General features: G+C 31.4%; 1 protein-coding gene across 5 annotated transcripts in view; it reads left to right on the forward strand.

Moving 5' to 3' along the window:
- Positions 1 to 9,688: 9,688 nt before the first annotated feature.
- The window catches only part of swm (Zinc finger protein swm), a 76,723-nt gene continuing 60,946 nt past the window's right edge, over positions 9,689 to 25,465 (forward strand). For all 5 annotated transcript variants that reach the window (XR_011950073.1, XM_072523135.1, XM_072523138.1 and 2 more), the window contains exons 1-5: positions 9,689 to 9,888; positions 13,009 to 13,127; positions 18,872 to 19,137; positions 22,584 to 22,900; positions 23,127 to 23,338. Coding sequence is in view for 4 of the 5 variants with exons in the window: in XM_072523135.1 (XP_072379236.1) it covers positions 9,830 to 9,888; positions 13,009 to 13,127; positions 18,872 to 19,137; positions 22,584 to 22,900; positions 23,127 to 23,338 (973 nt within the window). In the remaining variant the exon portion in view is untranslated. The remainder of the gene's footprint in view (positions 9,889 to 13,008; positions 13,128 to 18,871; positions 19,138 to 22,583; positions 22,901 to 23,126; positions 23,339 to 25,465) is intronic.

A 25,465-nucleotide genomic window follows, 5' to 3' on the forward strand; every position in this document is an offset into this window, starting at 1 on the left:
AATTGGAAACACTTTCCACTGAAGCCAATAAAATAGGTTTGAAAATCAATATTAGTAAAACCAAGTCCATGAGAATAAATGCAAGGAACAACACGCTATTTACTATCGACAATATGCAGATTGAAAATGTGGAAAACTTTACGTATCTTGGAAGTGTCATAACAGAAAACGGAGGTACAGAAGACGATATTCGTATGAGGATACGAAAAGCCCAACAAGCTTTCAGCACGCTCAACCCTGTTTGGAGATCTGGCGAGTATACTACAAAGACAAAGAATCGAATATTCCGATCAAATGTCATGTCTGTTCTACTCTACGGATGTGAAACCTGGAAAGTGACAAACAACCTCACAGACAAACTGCAGGTCTTTGTTAACAAATGTCTACGAAGAATTGTTCGTATATTCTGGCCTAACACCATCAGAAACGACGATCTGCTACATCTGACCGAACAAAAGAGGGTACAAAATGAAATTAAGTCCAGAAAGTGGGGTTGGATCGGTCACAAACTCCGAAAAAATAGTTGCAGTATCGCAAAGACTGCCCTAGAGTGGAATCCCCAAGGGAAAAGAAAAAGAGGTCGCCCAGTACAAACTTGGAGAAGATCCATCATGGACGAGATAAGAGGCCAAGGAAAGTCAAGTATATATATATATATATATAAAGTATCTCACCAGTTGCTGTTATAACATATTTATGCTGGTGATAATATAAGATAGTCTCTTATTATTTCTGGTCATCCAATGGTTTTTGTTACACTCGTATCAATCAAAAACTATCTTTTTTGGTTATGAATATGACAATGTACAAGGTATGAACTCCTCCAGAAGACGTATGTTAACAGAAACTACAGAGGATTTGCATTTCTTCTTACAGGTAGAACATTGCCGTTCTATGTCAACCCGCTCTAGTTTTTATAAAGAGCTTCATAAAGAAAATGTTATCAGAGGCTTCTGTGTATGCTAATTGCACGATGCTAGTAATATCTGCTTCAAATTTCTGTAAGTTCTCGCTTTGTAATGTATATTTGTTGTAGATGGTCATTTCTATAACGTTTTTCCAGTAGTTTGAATAAGTACTGATATAACAGTTTTCTTTGCCAGTACAAAAAAATACAAATTAAATAATCGATTCACTGAGCTTTGAAAATGTTTGACAAAATAATTGTCAGATAAACAGTTGCGAAAATCTGAAAAATCCATATAGCACGCATAATTAGTGCGAAAAGAACACTATGAGGTTGTTTTTCTAACAGAGAGGGACCGAATATAGTACGAAATTAGTACTGACATACGAGCTTGTTTTTGACACTGATTAGAGTGAATTCTAGTTTTGTCAAAGTGCCATTCAGTTTTGATAAAGGAAACGTCAAATATACGTTTATTTTTTCATTAGTAATAATTCTAGCTTTATTTGCAAAAAAAAAACAGAATAAAGCAATTAACATTTCAAGTTAGGAAAATGATAACCTTAACTGTACATAAAATATTCAAATTATTAAATGCCATTATTCTGTAGTCGTATGTAGTCTAGCTGAAATCAAATTTCCTTGTAACAGAACCCTAATTTCAAGAGAAACTGATATGAGTGCTAGAGCTGTACGAAATGTTTTAAAAAGAAACAAGAACCATTGCCACCCATTGCTACAAATTGCAAAAAACAGGAAAATTTCCCTGCTGATTATGAACGACGGATGGTGTTTTGTGAGGACATGATGAAACGCACTAATCGTGACAAAGATTTCATGAAAAAAATCATGTATACAGATGAGTCTCCTTGTTCTTCAACTGACCATCACAATCTATCTGTTACCGTAGGGTACTCTACAGGAAAACAATACCGTCAAGAAGTCTGGGTTGGTTTAGGTGACAACGTAGTTGGCCCTTTTTTCATTGTAGACACTTTGTGTCGTTGTAAATACCTAGATCTTGTTGTCAAACACTCGAAATCAATTACACAATAGATTGGACTACTGCTTGGCTGAACCTGGTGGACTTTTTGAAAATTTAATTTAAAATAGTTTTAGTTAAAATTATAAAATTGTTATTTTTTAGAATAAATTGTTTAATTTAGGCTGTTAAGAATTTATTATGTTATTTTTTATGAACTGAGATTAAAAAAACTGTTGATTTAATCTAAGATATAAACCTGCATTTAAATCATGTACAATCTTGTAATCACATCGTTGAAATATTTACTCATACCATCTAAAAAATAAACTTTCTTTCGGCAACAATGCACAGACAAGTGTTACGTAAAAATATGAGTCATATTAAAAACCTGTAAACATGTGTTTATTCACTAATATGTTTTAGATTGTACGAGACCCTTCGACCAGCTGGCAGAAACTCCAAGTAATAAAAAAACTGATTCCATTCGAACCTTCCGGAATTAGGCCTGTCCATTCGAGGCAAAACCAGGTCAATTAAGGTTAACATCCATGGGGTTCGAGAAACAACTGTTTTCATATAAATGACTGAACTTTCATTGTGGGGTTAGTTAATTTTGAAGTAGATTCGCGGTCGCGATTTAATTGTTACGTTCATCTAGATGTATTATTAGTTAAATAAATTGATATAAATTATCGTGCTTTTTAATAAATTAAAATAAGAACAATATAATAAATTAGTAAAGAATTAATAAATAAAAAAGAATAAATCATAAATTAAATAAAGACATAACAATTAATAAATTCATAACACAAGACTACTGACAGTGCTTACGGGTCTATCACAGACATGTGGTTACATGTTATTCTCTCGGACATAAAAGTCGCCATTCTTCTTAGCGAATGTTGGCGATGACCTCTGCAAAGTCTTCCCTATGTTGGGCTTTCCTTATTAAACTTTGAAACTCTAATCCTGTCCAATCTTTGATGTTGCGCAGCCAGCTCATTTGTCGTCTACCCGGGCCGCGTCTGCCTTCTATTTTCCCTTCTATAATAAACTGAAGGAAGTTATACCTGTCGTGTCTAAATATGTGTCCAAGATAAGACGTTTTACGCTTCTTGACAATTTCTGTGAGTTCACGTTCTCTATTCATACGCCTAAAATTTCTTCATTTCTTACGCGGTCGGTCCATGGAATTTTCAGCATACGACGAAATACCCACATCTCAAAGCTCTCTAAACGTCGTAACGAGCTGACTGTTAACGTCCAAGCTTCCATGCCGTGTAAAATGAGAAATAGTTAAACTAAATAACATAAAACAAAAAGAGAAATCAACGATTTCTACCTAGCGAAACCGAATTCAAATTTTTCGTACTGTGCTTTCTAAAACTTGCAAAGCAAACAGCTTGGTAAATTACTCAACAAGGGAATCTAAAATTGCATTCCACCATGGTCGTTTATCATGGTCAAAATTCGTAGTGAATTCAGTTTCTGGTACTCCAAACGGAGTAAAGTAGTAAAACATAATGACGAAATTAGATTTTTTGAAACAAAAATCTATTCTTTCTGTTTCTCTGTTATACATATTTGTTGCTTCTCTCAGACTTTTGTTGTGAGTTGTTTGAATCTTCTGCTTATTGATATTACACGTTTGTCCCTATGCAAGAGGGAACAATACTTTATGAACTCTTCTTTATCCTCTTCTTGAATATTATTGTTTAAGTATTTATATCTACAATTAGTTTCCATTGTATGTACCAGTCCTCTAGTGCATCTAGTGGAGTCTGAAGGTTCCTTACTTCTATATTCTGGTTTCTACGTTTGGCAGTTATTGACGTCTGCGTAAAGGCCTATTAGATATCCTGGTGTTGTTGGAACATCAGCTGCGCATATTCTATACATTAGGAGGAGTGCTGAAAGGACTTGTCCTATCCGAACTCTGAACACCCATATTAGTATATGGAAATTAGATTTTTCATGGTGTTACTGTATCTACAATCCTTCAATTTGTAGATCAGTCCTTTGAACCACGCTCTGTCAAATGCTTTAATTACGTCCAGAAAAGCTGCTCTTGGCTTGTGTGCCCTAATTGTGCGGAAAAGTGCTGTTCTTTAATGATTTTTGAATCATGATTATATAGACCTTTAAATAATCTATCAGCAAAAATTTTGAATTTTAGCATTGTGTTTATTAGATATGTTTGTTAAATAAACGACTGCTTTCTTTGGTAGGTATTTGAGAGTCTTGTTTGTTATTTCGTCCGGTCCTGGCGTTTTTCTTGGTAATATATTCTGAATCAGTTTGCCGACTTCTCTTGAGGAGATGGGTGTTAATACTATATCCTCTTGTTGTTCGTAGGCCTGCATGTTTGTCTTGTTCTTCTATTTATTTGGTGAGTTCATTCCAAATCTGGTGTCTATCATTCTAAAGTTTATCATTTTAAAGGTTTTGTTTGGTTCAGTCGATTTGCTCTGTTTATATTCTTGGTTTCTTGTTCTTCTAATTTGTCTCTTTTGTTGATCTATTATCCCTAAATCAGTTCTCTTAGTTTTTGGCCGATATCTCTGAACCTACCCTTGATGATAGTGTGTTCTTTTCTCTTGTGATGTTGCTTAGAGCTACTTTTATTATGATATTACCGGTAGAGAAGTACGTTATCTTAACACTCCATGAGCCATGAGAATGGAAACCTTCATGCAAATGTCTAGCAAGCGAAAATGAGCGGCAGAGAAAGGAAAATCCGTAAGTGCTTATTTAATCAAGACGTCGACCCAAAAAAGCTCTTCAGTAGATGCTAAAGACTATTCCGAAAGCCACAAACATATATCTATAATAAAGTAAAATATCTATTATAGAGTACAAACATCTAATAGGCCGCACTGTAAAAAGATCTATGAGACTAAAAAAACACTGTTTCTACAATCTACATCATATAAATACATTGGTTGTGATCCTACAGGACAATGTTAAAAATACGTGGACTGAAAGAAAATACGGATGAATATAAATATTAAGCCAAATGACTAAACAAACTGAAGTTATTAACACCAACAATAAGAGAAAATTAGAATACTGTTGAAATGTTATGACAATAAAATACTGTAACTTTCAACCAAAAGCAAACACTGAAAGAGGCTTTGTGGCTAAAGAATTTATGCCGATGACATCAAAGTTAGCACCAGATCACTATTCAGATTACGACAGTATTAATGGCAAAAAATATTATACTCTTAAATTCACATCATAAAAATTATCTTATGCGCTGCTCATTTGTGAGAAAAATGTGGTTTAATTTTGTTAGGTATCTAACAATATTTATTCTTTCAGTAGGTACATCTCTGGCGGTACAACTCTCTTCCAACACTTTCAATATATATTATTACACAGTAACACATTGCAATATTTTAATTTACTTTATCAGATATATTTTGCTAAAATATTACAATATCCAAATTAACAGTACTTTATATTTTGATACATAGATAACTATATATACAGGGTGGTCCTTAAGTAATTGTACAAACGAAAATCGTAGATTCTACACTTTAAAATATTACAATTTAAGAAAATTTTCTTTTAAGCAGAATAAAGTATACAAACTTTAATGTAACTGATAGAGGGCGCCACATATGCCACATGTGTGGCATAGATTTGCGCTTAACTTTTTTGCTCTTTAAGTTAGCTCTATTTATGTTGAAAAATATTAAAGATAAATTATTTTTACAAGGAAAAGGTATACTTGTTAGTAACCTCAAAATTTAACCGTTTTCGAGATATTCGCAGTTTATAAGTCAGCTGCATAATAATTCTTATTGTGATATTTGTGCGGTAAGGCACTCAATACCTGTAGATAAGCATAATTCATAGTTTATTCTTATTAAAACAGCTCAAAGATGATAATGTAACATTACAAAATTTTTGTTATGGCTACTAAATGTCTTATTGAAGAAAATATTCTTCATCTTCTTTAGGTATCATGTCCGTATTCAGATTTTGGCCGTCATCATGTTTACAATTTCCCTTTTCTATCGCTTCTTAAGTTTCTATACCTACTGGCGTTATATTACTTTTTCCCTATTGTAGAATGCTGAAAACCCAAAATATGTGGTTTATGTAAGATGGTACACCACCACATTCTAGAGAGAAGGCAGTGAGAACATACTTAAATATAACTGTTCTGAACGTTGGATTGGTCGTGGCAGTCATATTTCTTGGGAATGTGGTGAGATATTGATATAATTATTTAATTTATAAAAAATCTCAAAAGAGTACTTATTATTCATTACGTAAATTGTTTGGCCATTTTTATTAGGACAATTAGAAACTTAAGCACAGGTATTGAATAACACATATCTGTCTTGCAGTGGCGGCTGGTGTGGTAAAATTTTGGGTAGGCCAAGCCAGCAAATTACATAGCTATGTGTAATCAGTGACGGATCCAGAGGGAGGGGTCACGGGGTCATAACCCCCCCGCTAAACTAATTTTTTAATGATTTCTCTGTTCATTTTAACTTCTGCGTTGTATGTAATTTTTGCGATTTTTGATTTTTCATCTAGCAAATCGCGAACAGAAAACGCCCTCTTCTGTACATCCTTAAAGGACAGGAAATTACTTAAATGTTCCTTGCAACTGGAATGTTTTTTAAGGAGGCAGATATATTTTTTAAATCAAAGTATCCTTCATAATTCTATATACATTTCTTATTAGAAAATAACAAACACGGCCAACAATATAGTCTGTTTTTCATAATACTTTCAGACAACCATTTGTAGACATCATACCAAGAGCAATTAAAAGTACGCACCTTTTTCCCATCTTTTTGGTCAATACGCAATGTTGGAGTAGGCCTTTCATTCATAATAATTTTTTTTTCTATCAATTTCAGTTCTTCTAGATAATGGCGATTCCAATAGTGAAACAACAATGTCCAAACACTCACTAACAACATTACTATTACTGCAACCTGGTAAAGCGTCATAAAAACTCATTTTTATGTATCAGTTATAAAACAATCTCACATATATAAGTTGCATACAATCAGGCGATATAGAAATCACGCAAATGTGATTTTTTTTTCTTTGAATTTTACGAATTTTTTTAAATTTATTTGGGCAACCGTGCAATTGTTTGCAATTGTGTTGTTTATTTAAAAATATGTTACAATTATGGATTATGTTACATATTTTTTTATCATAATTTAAAAGAAAATTTATATTACAATTCGATAATTACGTTACAAGTGACAACGATGGTCATCGTAGGCCCGATCGTCTGGTGCCTAAACAGTAAGCATAAACACGACAATATAAATTGTTGTCCGGCAAGCTGCTTAACTTCAAACGCTTTTTGTACGGGGATCTTATGTGAGCTGGGTCGGCCAGTTCCGATCGGGCCTATTAATGATATTTAAAATGCCTGAATACGATTCGATGCTTTCTGTGGTAATATAATAACTTAGTTGTTTTAACGGGCGCTAATGTATTGAGTGATTTAGTACATTTAAAAGTTATTTACATGCATTAACATAATATTTAAATATATGTTTTTCAACTTTAAAGCTCTTAAAAGTATTGGGTAGGCCCGGCCTATCCTGCCTACCCCCAAAAGCCGCCACTGGTGTCTTGTTTCATAATACTTTTGCTACAAATCTAACCTTAAAGACTCAGCATTTTTACAAAAACATCATCGTTGGCCTAATAACCCATATTGTTATAAATATAGTTACTCGTAATATAGTAATTATAGTTACTCGTAAGCTGTAACGTAATCATATAAATAAATAATGTCATCGATAGGTTATTCCGTATTTATATACGTAACTAATGAATAAGATACATCACAGTTTAATACATTATTTAACCTCTGCGACAAATAAGATGTAGTTCCATAATATACCATAAGGTTTGGATATGTATCCAAAAGAATATATTCATCCATTATACATTATAGCCACCACGTAGCTCAGAATTTAATCCGCGTGATTTTGGTGCATGGGGCGTATTAAAACAACGTGTCTATAAGAATCCCATAAACATTCGCAACCAACTATGGGAAGAAATAAATACTGCAGCAGTTTCTTTAGAACCAACGATGCTATTTAATACGAGACGATCTTTAATGGAATATATTGACAAACGAATTAAAGAAAATGGCGGACATATCGAACACTTACTTTGACAAAAAGTTATGTTATTTAGTTTAACTATTTCGTAATTTGGTTTGTAAACAAAATGTTTTGATTATGACTTCAATTTAACATAAAACGTACAATGTTTGATGTAAAATCGTATTATTTTGTTTTGTCAAATCCTATTATTAATTATCCTGCTGATATATTTATTTTATTTAATATTTCGTAATATTAACTTAAGTTAAAAGTATTTTATAAGAATATTTAAATTTATTAATGTTTTTGTCTATTTTTCCTTCGTTGCCTGGAGTAATTGCCTTAAATCAGAATTATGCAGCTGATTTGTAAAATGCGATTATCACAAAAACTGTTGAGTTTTGAAGTTATTAAGAAGTATCCCTTTTTTTGTTAAAATAATCTATCTTTAATATGTTTTATCACAAATACAGATAACTCAAAGAGCGAAAAAGTTAAGTGCAAATTTATGCCACATATGTGACATATGTGGCGCCCTCTATCAGCTACATCAAAGTATGCATCAAATTATAATTTCTCATATTTAAAAGTACCCAGTTGTAAATTTTTATGCATAAATCTTTACAAACATGAAAGTTATAGCGAAAAATAGTATTTTAAATTTGCACTTTAACACCCTGTATCTTTCTTAATATCAACATTTTATTAAAGCAATTTTGCTTAAATCGTAATATTTTAAAGTGTAGAATCTACTGTTTCTTTTTGTACAATTACTTAAGGAACACCCTGTATAAAATTTGCCGTCACCATTGAAAGTTATTTCAGGGGTAACGTAAACTTAGACATAATATGTTTTTCTTAGTGTTAACACTTACACTAATTTAAATTTAAATCTTTTTACACACCATAACTTATCCATCACTACATAAAAAGATACATTTGGATTAAAAAATGTAATAAAATAAATTTAATATTCTCCTGTCATTTTACATTAAACAAAAGTAAGTTACCTTGTAACCATAATATAAATTAAACTATCAAAGAAATTATTATCACTTACCAGTGCAATTTTTCCCTTATGTTAACCACTATTTTGATAAACTTTGTCAAAAGTTTTATACGAAATAACATTTATCAAACAAAAGATTAATAAAAAAGCTCACGCTCTTAACCATTTTAACATTTCTAACTGTTGCAAGATGATCGTGAAAAAAAAAAATGATGATGACCTTAACTAGTCGAATAAATCATCATCGTGTATAATAAAAAAGTCATTGTTTTAACTTGTTTTGGGCTACCTTAGTTGTTCGGTCATTACATCATACATATAAATTTGTTATATGGAATACAGTAGTACTTAACATAGCTGTACCTTAATGATATTTTTTAATACTTATACTACTATAGCACATTGTATAAAATTACTGAAAATTACTTGGGTTTGTAAAATATGTATGATGTTTGTATGAAAAGCTAATTAAAATATACTTTCATATGCTTCCATAAGAGGTGAATAAATTTGAGATATTCTATCTGGGAGGTTTTATTTATTTTTGAGTGAATGCATTTATACCTAATTCAATCTATAAATAATTCTAATTTAAATCTTATTATCTATTTTTAGGAATTTTTATTTTCTCTGTTGGAGACCTGTAAATTGACATTTATAGATACTTTTGATTTCTCCTTGTTGGCAGTTAGATTTTCTAGAGTGCGAGTACAAATGAAGTTTGATAAATGTGTTATCAATTTTTACAAAAAAATATTAAATTAACGTTGTAAAGTTGTTTTCATTTATAATTTCATCGAGTAAATGTCAATTAAGATTCTACAATGATCGTGGAACAAATAGACGCATTCAAGACATGGTTAACAGCTGTTCTGAAGCCTATGTAAGATGACCCCCATTTTTGTATTTTTTGTGATTGCAATACTAAATATAAATCTCTTAATATGTTCTTTAGCTAAACCGCTTGTATTCCCTTTGATTCGTTGTAATAGTTCTGTTCTTTCTCAAAAGTTAGTAATGCTTGGGGTTAGGTACTAACAATATAAATAGCTATTTGTTAGTACCTAATCTAGTAAATTTTTTTATTCCTGTTTACATTCACCATTTCAATGTGATACATTCTTTTTAAATACATTGGAGAATGAGTTTTGTTCTATTTTATGCTTTTGTATTATTTAGTTTATAAAATTCCAAATCAAAGCCTATTTGATGTCATAAAATATAATTATTATAAATGTAGGGAAAATATTGCATTAATTCAAGTATGTAATAGTAAAGAAGTGATATCTTTATTTACTAATTCTTCTGAATTAACCAATTTTACTCAGTATACATACCTATTTCTTGAGATTGTTAATGATCTTTAATTTTGTTATCTAACAATATATTTTATATTCTTTTAGTACATACCTGATGGAACACCTTCCGTTTCAATACTGTCAATATTCCGTAGCTTTTTGATTGAGTTATTGTAATGATTTCAGTATACTTACTTATTTTCATTTCTGTATTTTGTACTTTTTGAGATTTTCTTTGTATGGTCTTTTAATATATTTATCTAACCGGCCAAGACATCCTCCTTTAGACATAGGCTTCCTCCATCCTCTATACCTCATTCCTCTATCTTTCTCTATCTTGGGTTATTTGCTATTGTTACACTACCATGTTGTATATTAATCTGACCATATAAGACTAAATGGTCTTCTTCTTTATCCTTTATAGTTCCATAGCCTCTAATGTATAATTTTTGTTCCATCTATAGACCTCCTTTCTCAAAGTATAACCAGTAATTTTAGATAAGTTTTGCTACTTCAGGTGAAATACCATTTGCTTTAGTTTTATCAAGAATACAGCTATTGTGCTACTCCAAGACTGTGGGTTCTGGCTTACCAGCTCCACCATGCAGGACAAACTGAATTCATCCCCAATACAGAGCATCTCAATGACTTAGGAATCCCAAGCTAGTCTTCTCCTTCATATTTCCTTATATAGTCTGATTTAACTCTGTTTTGTGCTTTAGCCTTTACTCGTTTGTTTTACTCTATTTTGTTTTGTGTTATTCTTGGTTTTTCATGATTTCAGTTTTATCACAGTTTATGTCTAATTCTATTTTTATTTATTTATTGCTAAATCTTCAATAATTTGTTGTAATTCTTGTTTTTTACTAGATCTAAGTACTGATGGTACATGGTGATGGAACAACTGGTATTACCAGTTTACATTACCTAAGTTGTTCATGTCTAATTTTTTAAAGATGTAATCAATTCCTGGTTAAACAATTTTGATGATATATTCTTCTTCTTCTTCTAATGGCGCTACAACCCTTTGTGAGTCTTGGCCTGCTTAACAATGTTCTTCCATTCTGCCCTGTCGGATACTTTCCTTCGCCACTGCCTGATGTTCATGGTTTTAAGATCCCTCTCTACGTCGTCTATCCATCTTTTTCATTTGATGATATATTATGACACTCTAATTTATTTTAATGGGTTCAATTTGTTGCATAAGTTTGACAGATGTTAGCTTTTAAGTATATATTCGAGATTAGGTCTATATAATAATAGTTGATTCTTTCATTCCATAAAACATTTATTATGGTCCTTTAATAAGAGTAGTAACACTTTTAAAACAACAACTGATATTTAATTACTTCCTGTAAATATTAATGTGTAGTTCAATTACTTTCTATCTAGATTTAAATATTTGGCACATAGTTGCAAGACCTTTAGTGACCAATACAGATTAAATAGTTTAGTAGGATAGAGTATTATATAGCACAGCTCTTACTGCTAATCTTTGCCATTTACTGAATCAATTTTTGTAGATTGTTGGGTTTCATCCATCTTGGAAGTTAGTTTCTGCTTGCTGTATTGGAATTTATAACTACCTTACCAAAAAAACATTTTTTAGTTTAAAATAAGTTCATATAATCATAAATTTTAAGTTTAATCAGAAATGGAATGTTTAACAAAAGGCTTCCTACTTATCTTTTTATATTTTGTTTCAACAAACATTAGTTTTTACTTTAATTTACATTTTATATTTGGTATATACTTGTTGTATTGTAAGGAATTAAACTAATCTAATTTTTTTAGCATATATTCTCCTTTTTATTATTACCTACTGTAATGTTTCATGTCATGTTTTTATTATGCTTTTTGTGTTTGGTATGATCTATTTATTGCTTAAATTACCTTGTAGTTCTGGGAATTTTGAACAAGTAGTACTTTTCAACATTTGTTTATATCTTTTAAGCTCTGGTTTTTCTCCATAAAAATTTATTTTTCCATATAAAAAGTATAACAAAGCCTAATATGTGTTTATAAGACCAAATATGGATTGGGACATTTCTATAAACTGAAACTTTATGTGTAAACAATTTTCTAATACTTTGTTATTTACTTGTTAAATTTCAACAGTAATTTAACTAATATTCCAAACCAGCTATTTTAATTATTGACATACCAGAAAAAGCTTGTGTGTGTGAAGAAAGTGTAAGGTTTATAGTAATAATTGGGTTATTACCTATAAGCCTTTTTTTAAAGACTTTCTAAGCAGAAAATGCTCGCAAAGTGCCTCATAAAGTTTATACAAATCAGTTTGCCCCTTACTAGACATCTTATAGACTTCTTTCTACTTTTTCAACATTAGTAACATTTATAACAGGATCAAAATTTTGATAACTCACAAAAGGTTTATCACTTTTCATATAAATCCATCTTAATTCCTCCATTTTCTATCATTGACTTTTAAATATTGACTAATGAGCTACAGTGACATTTTTTATGAAGTATTACAGATTTTAGCCATGTTATATTATAATTTTCCATATTCCACCCAATGCTGCCCAATTTCTGCCCATTGCTACAGTTTTTTTTTACCACACATCCTCTCAGATATTTTTGTACTGGTTCTCATTTTGTCTCAAACATTATACATCTCCCTTTTAGCTTATGTAAGTTTTCTTCTTTTTTATTTTAATTTTTATTTTTTTTTCAATTTTCAGGTGTCAAGCAGATCCAGCTGCTCTGGCTAAATATATCATTGCATTGATAAAAAAGGACAAAACAGAAGATGAGCTCAGAAAGAGTATGATTGAACAGTTAGATGTCTTTCTTGAGGAAGGTAATATATAATATTTAATTTTAGTATTGGTTTTTTAATCTCAAAGAATGTAAACATTATTTTCTTTATAAGTCTAGCTGCTGCCCTGGCTTCGCAAGGGTGGTATACCTAATAAACAAAAAAAAATGAGACATAATCATTTGATTAGGAAAAAAATTACAATTATTATAATGTACAAAATTTTTAATTTTGTAAATATGGAGAGAAAATAAATAGGGCTGATGGTTTGCGAATCTTGAGCATGCTACATACAACTACCTGTGCGAAAAATGTGGCAGTTCCTTGAGATTCATTAATTGACATTGCGAATGCTATTCACACCTTGAACTGGGTAGTCAGTTTGCATTTATGGTATTCTTGGGGGGATACTTTAAACTTCCCTATGATTCTAGTAGCTCCAATCAAATTATACATGTTTCAACAGCTAGTCTCCTGATTCAGAGATTTAGATTTCATAGAATGATTATCACTAATCCAACCTTGAGCTAACCTTGAGTAAATTGTATGGCAGTAGTAAATCAGGTAAATCCAATGAATTTATGAATTCAGTTGGATGATTGATTGCTTCATTTGGATCAGTGATGGATTCAATCAACTTAAATGAGTGTAAAGTCGAGTCCATCTATATTTCGTCTGTCAGCAAATTCAAACAGAAAATATTTGTATGTTATGAAATTCGAGTAACTGATATCCAGGGACGTATTGTGTCCAGTGACACAAATTTTTTTGATACAAGTATTGAATCATAAAATATCAATGTGTAATGTGTATATTATAGTCAAAGAGCAGAAAATCTGATTTTGAAAAAACAAACAAAACATTATATTTCTTTGTTTTTTAAATGGTTAAAAGTGAAGAGTAAAAAAATTATCACTCTACCAATCTATCCTGTCAGAAAACATACTAGGTGATACAACGGCATCTTCTATAGGGCTTTTTCATCGCTTCTTATTTGTTTCAGGCACTTGTTATATGTCATACAATTTTAATATATCTACGTCTTTGGTATGTATATTTATTGGTATATACTATATATCAATAACATATGATGTAGATATATTAAAATTATGCGACATATGACAAGTGCCTGAAACAATGAGAAGTGTTGAAAAGCCCTATTAGCGTTTAATGATGATGTACATAGACGGAACTGTGGAAAAGTATTTTACATTTAGGAAAATATTATTTTAAACAAAGTTAGCAATTTCTAATGAAAAACGGAGTTGTTTTAACTGAAATAATCATCATATTAGCATACCTTGTCTAAAATATTTCTCATCAACATCACTATCCACCAGATTAATAATGTTGTCCACTGTTTGAAAATAATTGTCCCAGTCTTCTGTACTCATTTTCTACTTTCATTACATGGTTTACTACTTTTTTCCAGTCGGCACTTGTAATCTCTGATAGTTCATATCGAATTAAATCAACCACTTTCGCGTCAAATTTTGGAAAACTTTTTTTCCTCCGAATCCGTTTTTTTACTTGTCCCAAAATAAGTTCGATAGGATTGAATATGCAAAAATAAGGTGAAAACCTCAAAACAGTATAGCCATGTTGTATTGCAATAGTGTCCAGTATATATTGTTCCTTATAAGTTTTAGTATGAAGCACTTCAAGTAACTGTTTCTTATTATAGTTATCTTCAAAATACAAATCATTATCTGAGAGGAAATCTTTTAGTTCCTGTGTTGAAGACAAACTGTATATTCCTTAAACATTTAGCAATCACGATATTAATTTTTTTAGCTTTTCCAGCATCCGATCTTGGTTTTCTCTTTTTAACACCACTTTTCATGATGTCGCGCATGGTAGAATAAGGAATTCCTGTTACAAAGGCCGCTTTTCATATAATACTGCCTTTACAACTATTTTCAGGATCATTTTGAAGATTTTTGTAAATGTTCATACAAATTATGTTAGATTGTTCATTCACAACAATCCTTTTCTTTGGAAGTCTTCAAGACTTTTCTACAGTTAAAGTCTCAGTGTCATTGTTTTTGTATAAAAATTGTTGGCTACTACACTTTCTCTACTACTACTTGGGTTCTCTTGCTCCCAGGCACGAAAAACTGTAGGTGATTTTTCCCATGGTTTAAACATTTTCTTTATCCACAAATAGACAGTTTAAAAAAAAAACAAACAACAAAAAAATACTACCAATTATTATAACTACTCACAACAAAATTTCAAAACAACTCAAAATTAAAGCAATGCACAATGCACATCTATCTATAAACAAGCTAGTTGCAAAGATACAACTAAACTGAAAATTTGCAAGTACAGTCCCTTAGATAAGGCACATTCCGGTATTTTTACAACCGGATTACTCATCATAAATCAATCAGTTTAAAACTTGAAAATTGATACTTGGTCATTAGTACAGTTAAAATTGTTAGACGATTATATTTAGGTGAAATATTAAGCAATATAAATAAAACTTTTTTCTACTTTTAAGGATAAAAAAGCAAGTTCATTAGTGGAACGTAATTCAAAATTATTCTGCACATTATATTTGAAGCATTATTTAATAAAAATATCTCATTTTTGGTGGTAAAAAATATATTAAATACTTACTTATATTAATTTGTCTGGACTAAAGGTGGTAAAAGATGGTCCGGAAGTTACACTTTTGTTTGAATTTGCCGACGGACGATAGATAGATGGTCTCAACTTTACTTGTTTATTAATTTGACTTTGAATTTTTATATCTAAATCATCCCTGTTCTTATTTTTAACTGTTAAAATGGCTCGTTCACATAACCAAACATGGTGTTTGTAATTTGCATTAATATTCGGGAACACCTTCGAAATTAATTTTTGTTTTGACATTGTTAACTGACAGAAATTTGGAGCAACCAAAATAAGGCCAGTAGAAGAGTAAAGAGGAATTTTTCTGTTGCCAATGTTTAATAGTGCTTTTTAAACAAACTTCTGTTGACATATCATTTTGTAATTCCACTTGCATATTCGTTATTAACTTAAGATTATTCACATAATATCTTCATAAATTTGATACCTTCAAACAAGCACTTATTTCATCAACAGCTGTTGATCTTGGATTGGCACCATTTAACGAAAATATCCAGCCAATAGAAAATCTGGGACGACTCCAACATTTTATGTGATTAAATAATTAATACCTTCCGAAGAAATCTCATACAAGAAAAACCTAAAAATTGTTTTCAAAAAAATAGTGCCCCCTGGTTTAATGTTGACATACTAAAATTATTATACAAAAGAAACTATCACTACAAACGGTCTAAGATGTACCCCAATAGTAACTATTTGCATTAACTTTAAAACATTTCAGAAGACACTTACAGAAAACATTCTACAGAGAAAAGAGAATTTTATCAAATGGAGAATAACAGCTGAACATGATCCAAAAAAATTTGGAGTATGCTAAACACCATAATACATAATAAGATGCTAACAAAAAAACCAACAACTATTTCCAAACTTATAACAGACAATTTAGTTATTGATGATCCTAACCTCATTTCTAACAAGCTCAATAACTAGTTCAGAAATTGCTCAGGCCATTCAACCCTCTGGATATGTTCCACCAGGACCACCATTAATAAACAACATATTTTCTTGGAGCTTCACAACAAAGAAGGAAATTGAAGATATAATAAATAAATTGAAGGGTAAAACTGAATGTGGACTAGACAAGATATCAGTTGATACTATTAAAGAATTCAAGAGTGAGATATAAACTATTTTAAGTACTCTAGTAAATTTAACATTCACTACAGGAAGTGTTCCCAGTGTCCTAAAAATGTCAAAAATTTTCCAGTATATAAAGGAGGTGACTCTTCAATGTCTAGTAATTATGGACCCATTTCACTTTTACTGGACTTATCCAAGATTCTGGAAACATGTAAATAATCATGCACCATTTAGACAATGAAAATTTCTTATATAAAGGCCAATATGGATTTAAACACGGTAACAGCACAAAAGCCACAGCTGACCTTATAAACAAATATTTTTGATAAAGTTGTTAAAGGCCAATCTTGTATATTTGTATCTCTTGACTTGAAGAAAGCCTTTGATACAGTTGATCACATGCTGTTATTATCTGTATTGGAAACTTTAGACAGTGTTGAAGTGTTTTAATGATTACCTCGGGAAGAACACAACTTACCTTCGCTAACAGGGTGAATAGTCAATTGTCCAATATTGAGTGTGGAGTTCCTAAAGGGCTGATACTTGGTCCAACACTGTTCCTTATTCATGCTAATCCACTTTCAACATTGACATTAAGAGGTACCCTACAATATATGCCGATGATACCTGCATTCTATACTTTAGCAAAAACTCTAACAAGGCAAAATATGATGTTGAATGTGACTTACGGATGGTGAAGAGATGGTTAGATCATTACAAATTTACCCTTAATGCAGATAAATGAAATATCGATATGGTGATAAGGAGAAAAGAGTGGCAACAATTAACGATAGTACAGAATTTTACAATTACTGAATCCAATTGAAATAGTATGGGGCATCATAAGGAACAATGTACAAAAATGAAATATTTGCCTGATTTTGGTGGAAATATGTGGCAAGTAATAGATGCATCAAGTAATAATATCTGGAAAAACAGCCTGCAATATGTTGAAATTCTGTTTTCTTCAGCTTCTATTGTGATTCTACTGGATAACGATTCAATAGGCATATTCTAATGTAAAAAATCCATTTTTGAATCAATGTTAGAACAGAAGGTAATTCTTTTGAGAAACCATTTAAGCTACCTTATCTTATAGAGTTTCTATTAAAATATTGGGTATTTTTAAAGTTTTTGAGAAAAATGTAATTATTAATGAATTTTACCTGCCGTAATATTGTCTAAAAACGCATGCTATGACAGAAGGTAAATGCAATGAAGAAAGGAAGGAATGTAAACCCAATGTTATAACAGACGGTACTTATTTTGAGAAAGAGTTTAAGCTATCTTATGTTACAGAGTTTGTATTAAAAAATTGTGTATTTTTCAAGTTTTTGAGAAAAATGCAATTAGTGAATTTTACCTGCCGAAACATTGTCTAAAACTCATGTTATAATAGAAGGTACACTCAATAAAGGAAGGAATGAATGTAGATGAGTTTTAAACAAATTTTCAATTATTAAAGTAATTATTACAACTTAAGAACGGCAAAAAACAATAAATACTGATTAAGTCAACTAACTGAACTAACATAATCCTCAAAATAGCATGCAATAATGACTTTTACCTGCCGGGATCTTATTAAAATTTGCAAATAATGAAATGTTTCAAATTGAAAATCTGTGTTGAAACGATATTTGTAGCTAGTGACTTTTTCCAGGCAAAGATCTTAAACCATTAATGCATTTGGTGATAAAATGTCAGTTTCGATCATTTTTGTACTTAGTGAGTTTTACTTGTCAACTGGCGTATGTAATTGTTTGCAAATGATCTACTAAAAGATTTTGATAAATCTTTAGGTTGGATAAATAATAGGTTGAGGAGGTATGATAAATTTATTTATGGTTATTAACTTAACATACTATTTTAATTTTTTTTTCCAAAACATAAAATATTGCAAAGTGGTCAAAGAAATTAAAAAATAAAATATCGTAAAATGGTAGTATAAAAAATTATTGACAAAAAATTATTATTATTATTGGTGCCACTTCTTCAAGAAGTGGCACCAATATTCTCATAATTTCTAGTCATTATATTATTAAAGTATATACTGATTTATTTTTCAGATACTAAATCATTTGTGGACTTGGTGTTTCAAACACTAACCACCAAAGACTATTTAAATGTTCCAGTGATACCAAATACCAATCCACCTAATCCTAATACATGTAAAACAAATAGTAAAGAAGTACCGAAAGAGACCAAAATGATAGTACCATCTGGAGAACTCAGTCCTAAGGAAGCAATTAATGGAAACACAAAAAAAGACCTTGAGGTCAAAAGAGATCTTGAAGCTAAAAGAGATAGGGAAGCTAGGAAAAATTCTGATATGGTAAGTTGAAAATAGCTTAAAACAAGTTAGAAATTTTAATTTATTTCATTTTCTTCACTTTGCTTCCTTATATAGATTTGTGCCTCTTTCAAAAATACAATCAATTGAAAAACTATCTAGAATTAAGTGCATATTTTATATATCCTCTGGTCACTTCCACTTGCCTCAGAGCTTTTTTCATCCAGCATGTTTCTTAAGGCTACCCCTTTGTTACAGACATGGTCCTCTTATTTCTTCATCTCTTTTATTTCTCGTCACAAATACATTTTTCTATCCCCCATAATTTTGTTGAATTTTGTGACATTCAAATTTCCATTTTTACCACTTGCTATTTGTCTACCAAGTTAATGACTTCCAAAACATAATTGAAAGCAGGAAATCTACTGCTAATTCATCAATCTATCTGCTTCGCAAGGTTTAGAAAGCACAGTGGTAAAGATTTGAGTTCAGTTTCGCCAAGTAGGAAATCTTAGGATTTCTAGTGTTGTTATTAGATGGCGTTGTAACGTCTGTAAATAATTATTTCGATAATTATTGTCCTATGACGGGATAGATTTTGTTTCGATTTAGAGCAACAGCATATGTCATTCTGATGAGACCTAAAGAGGTTGAAATACGTATAAGCGGCTTGCCATTGCCCTGCATCGAAATAAAAATCTAATATCGTCATTCTGTTTTAGTTCTTTACTCTGTTAGGAGTACCAGAAACTGAATTCACTACGAATTTTGACTGGGATGAACGGCAGGTGGAATGCATATTTAGTTTCCCTTGACGACTAATTCATAAATCTGTCTGCTTTGCAAGGTTTAGAAAGCACAGTGGTAAAGATTTGAATTCAGTTTCGCCAAGTAGGAAATCTTAGGATTCCTAGTGTTGTTATTAGATGGCGTTGCGACGTCTGTAAATAACTATTTTAATAATTATTTCGATAATTATTGTCCTACGCCGGGATAGATTTTTTTCGATTCAGATCAACAGCATAATATGCTCTGAATTGAAACAACAACAAACAGCATAATATCAGAACGACATATATTATGTCATTCTGATGAGACCTAAAGAGGTTGAAACACGTATAAGCGGCTTGCCGTTGCCCTGCATCGAAATACAAATCTAATACTGTCATTATGTTCTATAGGTAATGGATTTCGACAAGAGCTATGACCTTGTAAATTACGGGTAAACTTGTGTACTGTATCGTCATGATTCATAGCTCTTGTCAAAATCCATTACCTCTACTGCTTATATTTTAAAAAATTTTGATGCCTAAGCCATGCCTAAAGCTGTTTAAAAAACTTTTGCCAAAATTATAAACAATACTAATTGAACAGAATATATAATAATACTGTTTAGGCAAGTTTATTAAATGCAATACTAAAAAATAGATATAGTCTATTTAGGATAAAACAAAAATACAAATCATACCAATGGAAATTAAATTATAAGTACTAAAATGAACTTGTTCACTCCTGTATAAAATGATTTCAGAACATCCAACTAATATCACTTGCAGGTAACATCATCATTAGATGGCACTACACTCTTTCGAGATCCTTGGTCCGTCTCAAAATATTCTTCTATCTTTCCTTGTCGAGTGCCCATTTTCTCAATCCCCATATTCTAATCCTCTTAAATCTTCCTCTACACCATCCCAAACATCTGAGCTTAGGTTTAGGTCATCCCCTTCTTCTCTTTCCAAGCAGCTTGTTTAGCATAGGTACTTTAGTAAGGTCACCTCCATCCTTCCACATCACATGGCCCACCATTATTACATAATTATATTGCTTTCTCCATAGACCCTATTAACTCAGCCCTCAACACTTTTCTTGCAAAGATTTGCCGCAGCAGCTCCTCATCTCGCATCTCCTTTGTCCACATTTTTTATCAGTAAGTGAGCACTGGTCATACTATCGTTTTATAAAGTAGTTGTAGTGCAGCTGTCTGGCGATTTGCCAAAATTGAGCTTGGTGTAGGTGTGTATGTGTATTTTGTGTTTGGCCATGTGTGCGCGCGTGTGTATATATGTGAGTGTGTGTAATCAATCAACAAAGCTAGTTAATTACATATCTGCAATCCCTATATCATATTCTCAGTTGATCCTCGGGTGTTTATTTAATATTGGCTTATTCATACATGTTCTTTTGTGTTATATACTGATATAACGTTTCTTACTAGCCATCGGGATGCGATGTGTCGAGCATGAGAACTTCCGCAGTCAGTCTATCTGTATAGAGAACCAGAGAGCTCAGAATCAAAGTCTCACACTGGCATAGAAAGATATCAATTGGATATAAAATTACGTATAGTTAAGATTTTTAAATTTATATCTTTGTATACACCATCATATTTGCATTTTTTTTTGTTTATTCAACATTATTTCTAAATAAATCTTACATTTACCAATCTTTTAGGTTGTATCACCTTTAAGTTTAATCAAGCCTTGTTAACCTGATTTTCCTGCATAATATAGTATGATTATTAGTAGAATCTTTTTCTTATCGCCCTTCTTCCTTCATTTTTGGACATAGGCCTTTCCCAACTCCTTTGGTTGATGTCTGTCCTGAGAAAAGTACTTCCAATTTCTTTCAGCTATTTTTTTAATGTCATATATCCATCTCGTCTGGTCTTCGTCTTGATCGTCTACTGTAATGTGGCGTTCCAACGTTGGTCTTCTCTAGCAGTGTGGGGCCTGCAAAGCTCCATTTGAGTTTGACAATTTTTGTTGTGATATCCTCGACTTTTGTTTTTGATGTGGCCCAGTTGTCCCTCTTTCTATCTGACAGTCTATACCTAACATTGCCTTGCAACATTTTATTTCTTTTGTGGCTAGTTTGTTCATATTTGCCTTGGTTAAGGTCCAGGTTTGACATCCATATGATAGGAAGGATGCATTAGTTGAACACTTTGCTCCTCAAGTATTGAGTATTTTACGGCAACTGAATTTTCCAAATCCTGCCCATGCCAGCTTTGCTTTTTTAGCGATTTCCTCACTTTGAATCTCTTTTTCAAGTTTCAGAATTTGGCCTAGGTAAATATATTCGTGGATGTATTCTATCTGCCATTTATAGTTATATACATCTGGTGTTGTTTGTTATTGTCATTGTTTAAGTCTTAAGTTAACTGTTGAGTAGAGAACACATAGACAGTCTTTGATATTCATTTGTACAATTGGCAAAACCACGTTGAATTCAACCGGTAACTCTAGCCATAGTTTCCTTATACCTGAAGCGATGTTCTGATTGTTTATTACAAACATTATAATTTCATTGTCTTATTGCACCTATGAATTTTTATATTACCAGGGCTATCGAAGGGAGCCATAGTGTTTATTTTAATTTATATTTATTAGTAACTCATAGACCATAGCTGAATTTGTAACATAATAGCATAATATAGTAGTTATTTTTGCTATTCATGATGTCTTTTAACACCGTATTTTGTACAGGAGAGGGAAGAACGCCCGATTCGCAGACGTTCGCCGATTCGCCACCCATCTCTTCCTAGGAATCGAACACGATCTCGATCAAGATCGTGGGATAGATCAAAACGATCTAGATCCAGAGAGAAATCTAGAGAGCGTAATGAAAGAGAACGAGAACAACACAGGGTAGACAGAGAAAAAAGAGAGCGACCTGATAGACCTCGAATATGGAGAAATAAATCACCTCCTAGAAGATATGACAGAAGAAGATTGTCTCGAACCCCTTCACCTATAAGAGTCCGATCAAGATCGAGGAGTCCTAGACATACACATAGGAGTAGGTAAGTACATAGGTAATTTGAATAGCTATGTGAGGTTCTAGTTATATTTGATTAAATTGCTTTATTGAACAATTTTAACTGTTTTGATCTGTATTTTTTTGTAATATTCTGTGTACTTGTTTATGATTTGTTAACCTAGTATTATTGAATTACAAAGTCGAATTAATATAAATGGAGTATTATTGAATTTTATAAATTATCAAAGATTAATTTTTTTTTATTATAGGTACAGAAATAATAATAGATCTTCAGCTAGTCGCAGTAGGTCGAGGTCCTTGGAGAAGAGAGATCGCAGGGATTCTGCCAAAGAAAAAGAGGGTTCCAGACCAGGAACACCTCAGGATAATGGAGAATCAGAAGGACGTAATTCGCAGAATGTATCTAGTGCAGTTGTTCCTGCAGGTGGTAAAAAGAGATGTAGAGATTTTGACGAGAAAGGTATAAATTAAAATTGCATGTAAGGTTGTGTTTTGATTTTCCAAATCGTTTGGTCATATTAATTAGATAATGGTTTATAAATACTTTACAAATTATGAATTAAACAGATCGATCATTAACCAATTTTCTGAAAGTGTTCGTTATATGTTAAATCATATTATAAATACCCATACTCTCATATTTACTCATATACAATATTAATTTAAAATTAATAAATTATGAAATATACAAATCAACCATTAAATAATAAACCACAGTTTTAATGGAAAAAATGTTAGAACGAATTTTCAATTAAATTGTCATTTATTTCCAGTAAATAAAGTAGATAATACATATAAAAATACTACAAGAAAACAGTTTCAGAACCAAAGTATATTAACTTTATATTACAAATATTTTTATATTTCATATTTACTCATAAACACTTAGCTAAAATATAGCAAATCAATTTGAGCTACTATCGTAGACTGATTTTTCCATAATAACCTTCTATTGTTTCCACTTTCACTTTCATTTATTTCCAAGTACCAACACAACTAATCGATTATTAGCGGATAGGTTCATGTAGGATTTCGTACAAAACATTTACACAAACAAGACAAACAACACATAGTATGGTGGAGACATGTAGATGATAGGTTTCCATTTTGTCTCACGGACCAGAAGCATTGAATCAATTTCTGATGTACATCAACAACACATAAGTCGATAAAATTCACCATGAAAAAAGAAAACGACAATTCACTTCCTTTTTTGGATGTGTTATTCACAAAAGAGGACAGATGATATGCAACCAAAGTTTATAGAAAACCAACCCACACCAACAGATATTTAAACTACCACTTAAACCACAACGTGAAAATCAAAAAAGAAATTATCAATTCATTATATGATAGAGCCCGAAACACCTGCTCCGATGAAAATGCGTTCCAGGAAGAAAAAACCTGTTAACAAAGGTTTTGACAAAAAAGACTACTTATTATCATTTATAAACAAGAAATTTCACACGATTGAAGAAAGGAAACAACAAAACATCACAAGGAATTCAGAAACACTCACAAGAACATATTATATAATACATTTTTTTTAGAATGATTTCCGAAGTGGAAATTGAAACGTCAATAAACTTCCTTTAACCTTTAATTATGGCTTTTTCCCATATAAATAGTAATTACACCTTCGTGATTGCTCTTAAATCAAAGACCAAATGAAAGGTGACGACTTTTACTTTTAATATACACAAAAAAAATTAAACAAAAATTATAACCAAACATGCTTTGCAAAATTACTGGTATTTTTAACGTTTAAACAGTTATAACTTTTAAACTATTACTCGTTTATAATTAAAAATTAAAATTGTTAATAATTAAACAACCACGCCGAAATCTTTGCAGAAAACGTATAGTTTTGTTTACTATAGGTAATTTCTAAACTTATTTTCAGAGCGACAGAATATTTATGCGAATTAATCTAACACACCGACTCAGCCAAAACTGCCGTGAGTCGAGTAGAACAGATTCTGCTGTACGTGTATGCTGTGCGCTGCGCAGTGTTCTAACAAACCGTAGCTTAAAGCTTAAAGCTTTATATACAAGGTGGTCCAGAATTATGTACATTAATTTCTAGAGCTCATAGTACGTCCAAAAATAAGGGTACTTCTTTATGTACACTTTTTTATAAAACTGAATAATAAGGGAGATACAACCCTTTAAATGGGTGAATTGAAATTCTTGTTTTTTCAAATATCTTCCAAACGGTTTTGAATACGGAGTTCATATTTTGGGAGTGATTATAAGACATTAGGATAATTAATTTCATGTCACCACCTACCACATCCTATATTAATACAGGGTAGTTTTGGAGGGTAAGTGGGGGTTATTGCGTCACATGTTTTTTAATTTTTACATATTTTAAAAAAAATATTTTAAAAATTTTTCTACGTAAAAAAGGTGCTCTTGTAATATTTCGATAGATATCACCGTTTTCGATTTATTTAAACTCGAAGGTATACATGTATTTTATTGTAATCGTTACATTTCTTAATATTCATCAAGTATGCTTTGGAATTGACACTTGTGTTACCAACAACACTTTAATCTCAAGTAGTATATGAATTGTCAGTGACGT

The sequence above is a fragment of the Diabrotica undecimpunctata genome, chromosome 2 (genome assembly GCF_040954645.1).
Source record: "Diabrotica undecimpunctata isolate CICGRU chromosome 2, icDiaUnde3, whole genome shotgun sequence".
NCBI classification, from domain to species: Eukaryota; Metazoa; Arthropoda; class Insecta; order Coleoptera; family Chrysomelidae; genus Diabrotica; species Diabrotica undecimpunctata.